Source organism: Pagrus pagrus (assembly GCF_965226575.1).
Source record: "Pagrus pagrus genome assembly, chromosome: 12".
NCBI classification, from domain to species: domain Eukaryota; kingdom Metazoa; phylum Chordata; class Actinopteri; order Spariformes; family Sparidae; genus Pagrus; species Pagrus pagrus.
Genome location: NC_140196.1, coordinates 29,284,612 through 29,295,185, shown reverse-complemented (window position 1 = coordinate 29,295,185; position 10,574 = coordinate 29,284,612). Strand labels below are relative to the sequence as shown.

Below are 10,574 nucleotides of genomic sequence, written 5' to 3'. Positions count from 1 at the left end.
TTCTTTAAGTAGGATTCAAAATAGTTTAGTACTGTGCCACAGTCCCACAAATTTTTAGTTTAGTAGAATGTTATGGTCGACCGTGTTGAATGCAGCACTAAGATCCAGTAATACTATGATTGAAATTCTGCCACTTTCTGTGTTTAAGTGTATATCACTGAAGACCTTAACAAGAGCACTGTCAGTGCTGTGGTGTGGTCGAAATCCTGACTGGAAGACATCAAAACAGATGTTTAATGTCAAGAAGCTGTTCAGTTTTTGAAAGCCAGCTTTTTCAATGACTCTACTTAAAAGTGGGAGGTTTGATATGGGTCTAAAATTATTTGATTCTCAGGTATCTGGATTGTTGTTTTTTAAGAGTGTCTTGATAACAGTTTTCAGGGCCCGTGGGAAGACACCTGAGAGAAGGAATGTAATTTAATTTTTTTAATGTCTCCAGGTTTTTAAGGTTGGTGAATTGGTCTTGAGTGGATGCAAGGCAAGCCAATTTTATTTGTATAGCTCATTTCTATAAACTTTTAGACACTGTTTGTAGCCACACTTGTCCTCTGGCACACAATGTGGTCAACAAAGCACAGAGACTAATATTATTATTATTATTATATTATATAATATTGAATATTTTTAACTGCAGCCAGGGAGTTCCTCTCTCCCATTTACCCCATTTTATTTTTATTTTTTTTCAGAGAAGCTCTGCAGACTGGGCTGCAGTTTGTTAATTGCTGGAAAGTGCATTATAATTTGTTTAAATTCACCAAAAATAGTCACATCTCCCACAGAAGCTACACTTTTCCTCTTTTTTTTTTTTTTTTTTTTTTGCATTAGCCAGTAGCCCTCTTATACAAGGGTTTCTTTTGCTTCTTTCCCTTTAAGTATTACTATAGTTGAGTGCGTAGGACACTGGCCTCTTAACACAAAGGTTGAAGATCAAATCTTGCCTTCACAACTTTGTTAGTGAAACATTCCCCCGGTCTTTCTCTGTTGGTTTGTGTTGAAATGCTTACTGCTCTTCTCATCCTGAAACGCACAGAACATTTGATTGTAAATCATTCATGAGCTTTGCTTTGTCTCTGTAGCTCTCTTGGTGTTGGCACAGTGCTTCTGCACTGTGACTTGCAGTAGTTGGTAACAGGTGGAGATTGTTTCCACAGTTTGGTGCACATTCTCACATTGAAATAAATTACTACCATCTTCAAAACCTCAGCCTCTTTCACATTTTACTATTTTTACATACTTCAAACTGTAGATTTGATCCAACTTGTTTAAAAAAAACAACAACCACAGTCTACGATTCAGCTATCGTTAAAACAACAAACATTCTGTATCATCTCGTGGTTTGTAAATGCCACGGAGGCACAAAAGAATAATCTCAGAAAGTCACAATTGCATCAAAGCTGATAGGGACTGAACTTCCCAGCCTGGAGTACATCTACAAGGGCAGAGCCCTGAAGAAGGCAAACAACATCAACGATGACCGGAAGTACCTCCTTGCCTCCTTGTTTGAACTGCTGCCATCTGGGCGATGATACCACCCACCATTATTTACAAAGAACAGATCTAAATATTCATAATGGTTTAAATTTATTGCACCTAATTCACGGCATGTGTCTGTGTGTTCTCACTATATTGTCTTTAAGTTTTGTGTGTAATTCGGTGTCCATTATTAATGCTGAAAACCAATCTCCCTCTGGGGACAAATAAAGTTCTTCTTCCAGTCTTTGACTCCCAATAGTAATAAACTCCACACTTTTTAAGTTTGCTGTACCTCAGTAGTCAAAGCATCAGGCTGTAGCTTAAGAGGTCATGAGTTCAATTCCTGCCTCAGGCATGATGTCACATGTCACTTCCCTCCTAGGTCTGCTAATTCAGCATGTCTTTCAGCATTCACATGCATTTTCTTCAGGAAATGCTCTTTCTAGTTGATCACTGACATTGCACTATGTCCTATTACAAATTAAATTACACCAGTGCTCAAGCACCTGCCTATGGCATCCGTGATGATTAGCCGCTGAGAGGCTGAGATAGGGGGATCTGTCTGACACGCAATATCCAAAGAAGTACATCACTCCATAGCTGCTTGATGTTGCTTTATTCACACACATACAGGAGGTTGATTGACTTACTTCATGATGGTCTGAGATGAAAACTGGACTTGAATTGCAGTCATCAGAAAATGATGCCACCCTACTCACCCCCTCTCTGCAAGCACACACTAACCACACGCAGGCCGGTGACATTAATTACCGCCACTTCAGCCCCCCAGTGACGCAAGCAGACACACCTCCACATACATGCTAGCTCCCACACCTGCCAATTTGCCTTCATAGGAGATAGTACCCTTTTTATACTGTCCATTATATCTCCATATCTCTCATTAGGGTGACTGCCTGCATACTCATCAGTTGTGCAATTCGAACCAAAAAATCTTAAGTCCAGCCGCCTGGGATGGTAACTTTAAGGAACAAGTTGGCTTTAATAAGGTGCAGCCATGCTCATCTGAGTAAAAATGTAATTATTTTCACAAACACTGAGTTATTATGGTATTCACATTTATATATGTATTTAGATATGTGAGATACAAAAGATGCAGACAGTGAGTTGAGTTCAGCAAATTGCCATCTCCCCTTCTAGCTTATACAGCCTGGAGGAACATTTCATCTTTATTCGACAGTTGCTGTCTAAGCAAGTGGGGTCTCAATGAAATAACATTTTCCTTTGTTTTGCGCAGCAGTGATCAAAACGCTATGGGGTTGCTGTGCCACTAATTTGTATTTTTGTGTGCGTGGTCATGAAGATTAGCAGCAGCCACCAATGAATCCTCCTTCCAGTTTCACCAGCATGACTGATGTTACAGTACATTACTCTGGTTTTGAAAAGGGCAAATAACAAAAAGAAATAAAAAATAAAAAAAGCAGATTCATATTCTTATATCCTGCCAAATACCAACCTACAGCTAAGGTTGTCCAATGACAACCTGCACCTCTCGGGTAGCCTTAACATATAAGTCCAACCCAAAACATGGGCTTGGCTGAAGAGGGTAAATGGTCTCCTGGAGTCGGGCCTCAATCGCTGCCTGAAGTGGTGCGTCAGCCTGGGGGACAGTGACTGGATTTGAAGGATCGACAGTACCTACAGGTCCGTCCCAGTCAATGCCAAATGTGTGATCATCAACCTGGTAAGAAATCATATTTCAAATGTTAGATTTAGTTTTGTTCATAGGGTAACACACATTTCATATTAGGCTACAGACTGAAATCAGATGCATTTCAAGTGCCATTAGTTCCCTGACCCAGTGTGATGGTTTTAAAATTTTTATAATATTGAAGGGAATGACTTAGTTATTGGCCGATTGTTTCTGGTACTAACTGGGTAGTTTTGCACAAACAGATTTTTCAAACTCAGCAAAAAAATGAGAAATCAAGAAAATGATGTGGGATGTGCCCACATCATTTTCTTTGCCTTCCAAAAATACAGTATATGAGCAGGGTTCTAAATTAACGCTAATCCGCCAAATGCGGATTATAAATCATTTTGCCGGTTGTTAATAAAAACTTACTAGCCAGTTTGGCCGGCGATGCATGAGGCATCTATTGTCTGTCACTGTCTCTGCTGTACTTGCCGACTCGAGCAAAGGCTTCGTCGAGTCCAAGCTGTCGGCTGCTCCGCGACTCTGTGTGGCAGGAGGCGCCGGCGGCCGCACCTCAATACCTGGATGGTAGCTTGCTAGGTGAGGTAAGGTCACGTGCGGTGATGGCGGTGGCCCATCATGCACCACGGTGGGCTTCTTAATATCGCGGTATTTCATTTTTGCGACAGTGGCTGGTGATTAAAAAAGTTAATTTAGAACCCTGTATATGAGTGTACCAAGTATGAGTTGTTCAGATTTTTTTTTTTCCCACTTTGTAATCCAAGTCATGTGAAAAAACAAAAACAAACATTAAATAAAAATGGTCCATACACAATGGCACTACATGATTGTCATGAAAATTGTCAAGATGATTAATCACCATGTGTGTGGGTAATCCCTGATTCAACAGAAGACCAGATATCCATAGTTGTTGTGGAGACTTGTTGCTCTCAGATGACATAGGATGGTTATCCCATGTGTCTCTAAACAGCTGAAGGTGCATGTTGATCCTTGGAATCATCACATAGTGCAGGCAGATTAGATGAATGTCAAGGTCTGGGTCCAGCTCGCCAATGTCCTCCAAGTGGCGGAAGGCTGCATAGTAGTTGGAGCTTACTATACACCACAGATCACGCCACAGGCGCTCTATTCTTTGATTGTGGACACTCTTTCCCGTTATGTGGCTCCTTCGCTCTGTGTGGAAGAAAGAAAGAGTAAACAACAGGTAATCCACTAAACAAACTAACTCTGTCAGAGAGCGTTGTTGTAAAACATATTGTGTGTGTAATTCAATGAGATTAATATGTCATTATTTTTATTACATTCTAAATAGGACATTTTTTTAGAATTACAATACAGTCAATAATTATGATTATACAAGTATTACCAACAAAATAAAAAGGTATAATTACAATATATTCATGTTGATGGACAATTTGCTCTCAAAACTGAAAGGTTTTTTTTGCCATTGTGTTTACCGTTTCCATGGAAATACATGGGGTCTGACTAATAACTGAGAAAAAATCTGTCACGACAATAGACTCCTATGTGTAATGGAACCTACCATTACAGCAAATAATCCGACCCTTAATACAACCTAGCAACAGAAAGGATTTTCTAGTCCCAGCTGACATTCATTTTTTATTATCGTGGTCTTTCCCAGACTAAATCAATACAGCACAAATAAACAAAAAATGCTTAGTTTAATTGCCCGAGTTAGAACAAAGATGATTTTTTTCCTCTCACAGACGAAGCTTCGACAACCGCAATCTCTGGATGTATTTGAAGTTATAGCACCATGTCACTGTCACAGCTAATAGAATGATAAAAATTACAATAAAAATTTCGATTACTCCAGATTATTTAAAAGGCCAAATTTAGCAAAAAAAGACCCAAAAAACATTGAGGTAATCGCTTTTGTTTTATCCAATAAAATATTCATCTCCATGACATATTTTTTAAAACATATTCACCGCGGTCTAAACTTGTCTGAACTTGAGTTTGGACACATAGGGAAGGGAGAATACCCTCGTGGCGCGGAGGCACTCATCATGCCGGTGTTTTGTTTGTTTACACTGCAATTAACCCACTGTGTTGCAGCTCAAAGAATTGCAACTCAAAGAACAGGGTGGACATTCATTCAATGTATGGTATGAGAGCATCGGCCAAGGTGAGGCATGTCAACAAGGTTATTCCGGAGTTAAATGCCTCAGTTGCTCTAGTATCAGAGACAGCTTTTTTAATGAGTAATAAATAACGTTCCTTAAAGAAAATAAAAAAACCCATGTTGCCATGGAGATGGATACAACAACATGACAGGGCGGAGTAAGATTTTAAGTGATGAGTCAGGTGTGCTGTCATTCTGATTTTTGCACGTTCTAAATTTATCGTTGACCAATTACATTTCTTGGGCAGAAACACTTGTTATATAATGGTGCATATTGGTAGATATTGACTGGATGTCTTTGACTTAAGTAATAACATATACATAATAGGCCTACCGGGTCCTCTGTCTGGATGTTCCAACATGTATCGTGCTACATCCATGTTTTCTCCACCTTGATTGATTAAATTCTCCATTAGAAATTTCAGAATACAGTATAATGATACAGGTACAGAATCTAGGCTAAAAGCACAAAAGTTTTTTTTTTCATTATGATCTTTAGAACGCAATTCACGAAGGCATACACACAGGGGTTGAAATTAAGCTGTTTTACTCGCCAAATGCGAGTAATTTCTGTATTTGTCGAGTAATTTATGAATACCACTCGCCACGCGAGTAATCTAAAAAAATAAAAGCCCATCATATCTTTCTTGTGTAGAAGCTTTCATGTGAAGCAGCAAAGACAGGAAGTTGTGTGTTTTGATCAGCAACTTAACACGTCTCCCGTGAGCTCTGGGATGGACGCCTCTCATTGGCGGTTAGGATTAGGCATGAGGAATGAGGAATCGGGGTAAGCCAATCAGAGGCAGAGTAAGGCGGGTCATCACAGATGATCCCGCGAAAATCAACACCACTTCCCACAGCTAGTTGTTCGTACTTTTTCGCGGACGTCAAGATGAGCAACTGGAAAGCCGCAGAGATTCGGGAGATGCTAGCGTCTCCTCGGTCTCTGTAGCGGTCTAACAGCTAGTAGCTGCTGTCAGCTTGTTGTGTAGCGGCAAGTAGTAGGCTTCATTTTTTTATTTGTTTACACTTTATGATTGCACTCTGCAATGGCATATTTATTTTTTGCCCTTTGACTTGGGTACATTTTATTTTATTATTTATGATTATTATTATCATAAGTTTCAATTTGAAGCCTTGTTCACATACGGTTTGTTTAAAAAATAAAGATGCAATAAAAAGATATGTTTTACCGAACATAATGAATAATCGTGATTAATAATCGTGATTTCAATGTTGATAAAAATAATCGTGATTATCATTTTGGCCATAATCTTGCAGCCCTACCGCAGCGTATAAACTATTTTTTCCCTCCACATTCCCGATTTAGCTACTCCATTATGTGGAGATTTCTTGTGGGGGGGCAGCCCCCAAGAAAAAAAACGAGGACGGAGGATGAATCGACCGACAGCGTCTCAGCCCCCACCTTGTCTCAGTCAAAACCGGCTAAATATGTTCGGAAATTTAATGAGAAGTGGAATTTCATGACGAAGGACGGAAATACCTTTGAGGGGGAACTCTCTGACGTGAATGAAGTGAAAAATGTTTCTGTATATATGCTGCTAATAAATATTGTGAAGAGAAAAAACACAATGCGATTACGATGATTGAAAATTAATTTAGACAGACATACGAAAAAGTAATTCTAACAAATGGCAATTTAATATTTTTGTCTGGTAAAAAATCTGTTTGTCTAGTAAAAATTTTCATCTACTCGCCAGTTGTCTGGTAAGCCAAAAAGTTAGTTTCAACCCCTGCATACACATACAACACGCAACATGTTACATGTAGTACCTTTGTCACTTCGAACCCGTTCTGGCAATCCAAATTCATTGACAGCTGCAAAAAAGCTGCTGAAAACTGTAGATGCCTTGTTGTTCGTGCTCGCTTTAAGAAACATTATCTTGCGACTGTAGCCATCAATGCCACCGTGAACAACAATTCGCCATCTATCATAAAAGATATCATTAGCCATTGTGTAGTTACAACTCCAACACAGTGATCCTAAGGAGCCTTGTCCTCTAATATGACTTTAGATCCACAAACATCCATAAGGCTGATTTAAGACAGACAGATAAATAAAGTTTAAGACTAACAATGAACACATAATTCAGGAATGATACATTTAATGATTCAGACTTTTGGACCCCTATAGTAGGAAATGTTACTGTAGATGCTAAATACAGATTCAAGTACCCCACAAATAAAGTAAATAAAGAACAATGCTGCTTACCGGATTAACTTGTGATTCCTATCTATATGCCAAAGTGACAGAGGAGCAGCAACTTGATATGGTCGTCTTGGAATCAGTTTTTGATGCATTCCACGCAGCATTACACCAACGGGATCAACAGCTCTCATAGCATCGCGAATTCTGCGCCATTGTACCCTTTACAAAGGAAAAGCGACAATAAATTAAATGTGTCAGGCCTGGACTTAGAAAGAGGACTCAGATGCAGAGAGTTAACGAACAACCAAGCTTTTATTTTGAAGGATCGTCTTCTTTGCTCATTGGACAGCGTGACAAATCAATAGGCTATGAAAACCTTCAATGACTAGACTAGAATAAACACGCAAAACACAAAAAATAAAACAAAACAAGACAAACAAAATTCACTCCAAAAGGGAGGATAAAATAATATACTGATCTTCTCTACTCTACGGAGGAATAACTATAAAAAGGGTACAAAGAAAAGCGCTCCAAATGGAGGAAAAACAAAGACAGGCTTTAAACTTAAATGCACTATTCAATGGGCTAGAAAAACTGGACGAAAGTAAAATCACTCCAAAAGGGAGGACAGAAACAAGGCTATGAAAAAATACACTTTACCTAGAAAATAAACAGGGAAAAACTTTACAAAAGAAAATCACTCTACTAAAGAGGAAACAAGCGATAATTCAGAATACAAAGGTGATCGAACTTACAAGACGAGGCTGTGGATGTCTTTACTCATTCATATATATATATATACAAATATGTACAGTATATACACACACACACACACACACATATATATATATATATATATATATATATATATATACATACAGACAGACAGACAGACAGACATACATACATACATACATACATACATACACATACGTGCCAGCTTAACATAATAGTCACCTGATGCTTTTTGACTTGAGATAGCCCCATGTTACCCTCACGCCAGAACCTGGACATTGTGCCAGAAACTGTGACACCTCTGCTCTCAAGTCCGTGTCGGAAATGCTGCTACAAGTGTCCATGACTGTTAAGCCATATTGTGCCATACGTCTGCGGATGGTAGAGATGCTCACATCGAACAGCCTGGAAATTTCTGGAACACTGAAATTAAATTCTAATAGTAACTGTAGTTGTTCTTCTGGTATGTGGAATGCAGGTCTTCCAGGTTGGGCAATGTAGAAGATGACAGATCCATTGTCTTGCAGTTCCTCGAGGACTTTGTATAATTTTTCAAAGATTTCTTGAGCATTTTGCAGTTCTGGAAAGCTTGACAAAACTTCAATCACACTATCCACTCTGTTGATAGCTTGCTCTGTAATCTCTGTATCTGCTGATTGTTGAATCAATTCTTGGCTGACAGATTCTAATACATCTGCAACTGTATCCAAGAACTGTTGGGGTACAGGAATTGGTTGTCTGAAAATATGGAGGAAAAACGAAGTTAACAGACAAAATTTGACATGTGCATATACGTTTTGGATATAGGCCTATGTTTTTTCTGTCCTGCTATCACGTTAAAGCGTGGATTTTACCATGTCCCCATTCATTTAGATAGGGGTCTGGTGCCTGCTGGGGTAACAACATCAGGGTCAGGGACAGAAACGGAAACAGACTAGACAAGCTCATCAAGGAATGTAGCTCTGTGATGGAAGAGGAGGCGGAGATGCTGGAGGCTGTGGTTAAGTGGAGGATGGTGTGTAAGCCGAAGGCCATCATGGGTGACCCTGAGCACCCTCTACACAAGACTCTCACTCCAATACACACACTTCATTCCTGCTGCCATTAAGATTCACAATGCTATTTTTGGTTAAGGGGAGGATGGGGTGTAAGCTGAAGGCATCACATATCATATCATTATACTTGGCATTTAACATCATAGAATTTTAAGTTATGTAAGCTACTGGACAATTAGAATTTTCCTCCAGGGTATGAATAAAGTCTTTTTTCCCTGTTCTTCTCTTCTGGCTTTTGGAGGCGGTGCCAAGATGGCCGCCGAGTGGATTTGGCGGACTTAGGTTAGGTCAAGGTTATTAGCACCGCAAATCCTGGCACCTGTGCTAATGGTATTTGTCATTGCAAACAATGCTTTTTAGTAGCAAATGTGCTGAAAGTTGTCCAAATGTACAGCTCTGGGAAATTTTGGGAAACTTCATTTTATTTTCTGTAGCCTACTATTAGTGTAAACAAATAGCTTACTATATACAGAGATAAACTCCTTTTAAAAATTGCTTGCCCAAAAGGATGGTAATGATTTCATGTTACATAGCTGCTGGCTATTGCACTGTTGTCCATTATGCCCAGCGTCCTTCTCGGTCACAGTAGTCTCCCGTCACGATCAGCGTCTCCTCTCTCTTTCTCTCTATCTGTCTCTATCCACCTTATTCCTGGGGTCGTTGCTGTAGAAACGATAATGGGTGTAACTTCCGGTTCTCAACGGAAGTAGCAGTAAGCCATTGTTTGCTAGCGGTTTTACTGTTTTATTTTCTAAACGACGATCAGCTCCGTTAGCATTTAAAAATGTCCTTGCGCAGCTCGGGAACATGTTGCGCTGTTCGCGGTTGTACTAATAACCAGACAAAGTTAAATATGTGGCTACAAGAGCAATGTTTTGAACATGCACCCCGAGAGAGAATGTTGTTGTGAGGATCGGTACAGTTTCCACCGCGACGCGTTTCTGTGCAACGTCATCGCACATATGCGCGCGCAGCCAGGGGGCAGAAAGCGGAGCATGCCTCATTTGTTTACCAGTGGACTCAGCGGAGAAATAAAAAGACAAGGAGCTGTTGTGCTGTAAACTGCACGAATCGGCAAAAGGATGGATGGAAACTGTTTAACATCCCGAGGGGATCTCATCCTTTTGCCAAGAGAAGAAGAAGATTGTGGGTCCAGTGCACGTACACACAGGCATCATAAGGTTTTGCCTTTACTCCCTGTCTCTGGCTGGGCAGGACACCTGCCCTCAAAGCGCAAAACCCTGAACTCGTGTCATAAAATTTTAAGTTTTGCACATGACCACAAAGTACATAATTATATGCGTCTACAGATTTGTATAC

The 10,574-nt window shown here is 39.8% G+C and overlaps 1 protein-coding gene across 2 annotated transcripts; it reads right to left on the bottom strand.

Moving 5' to 3' along the window:
* Nucleotides 1-2,598: 2,598 nt before the first annotated feature.
* Nucleotides 2,599-10,157, bottom strand: LOC311266347 (uncharacterized protein). Of its 2 annotated transcripts, XR_014623704.1 has the most exons (7): nucleotides 8,422-10,157; nucleotides 7,528-7,683; nucleotides 7,089-7,243; nucleotides 5,629-5,685; nucleotides 4,008-4,321; nucleotides 3,557-3,819; nucleotides 2,599-3,172 (listed from the first exon to the last, which is right to left on the bottom strand). XR_014623704.1 is itself a non-coding variant. In XM_084368675.1 (6 exons), exons 1-6 carry the CDS (start codon nucleotides 8,565-8,567, stop codon nucleotides 2,954-2,956), a joined length of 1,047 nt encoding a protein of 348 aa, XP_084224801.1. In that variant the 5' UTR covers nucleotides 8,568-10,157; the 3' UTR covers nucleotides 2,599-2,953. The 2 variants fall into 2 exon arrangements, 1 of the variants encoding a protein (XP_084224801.1); XM_084368675.1 differs by lacking the exon at nucleotides 3,557-3,819.
* Nucleotides 10,158-10,574: the final 417 nt, after the last annotated feature.

Bases quoted from the DNA above. Each gene is read 5' to 3' on its own strand.
- LOC311266347 (XM_084368675.1), bottom strand. From the start codon at position 8,567: ATGGCACAATATGGCTTAACAGTCATGGACACTTGTAGCAGCATTTCC. The intron at 5,686-7,088 runs GTACTACATGTA...TAATCAATCAAG, and splicing joins ACGGGTTCGAAGTGACAAAG to GTGGAGAAAACATGGATGTA. The intron at 4,322-5,628 runs GTAGGCCTATTA...TCTTCCACACAG, and splicing joins ACATCCAGACAGAGGACCCG to AGCGAAGGAGCCACATAACG.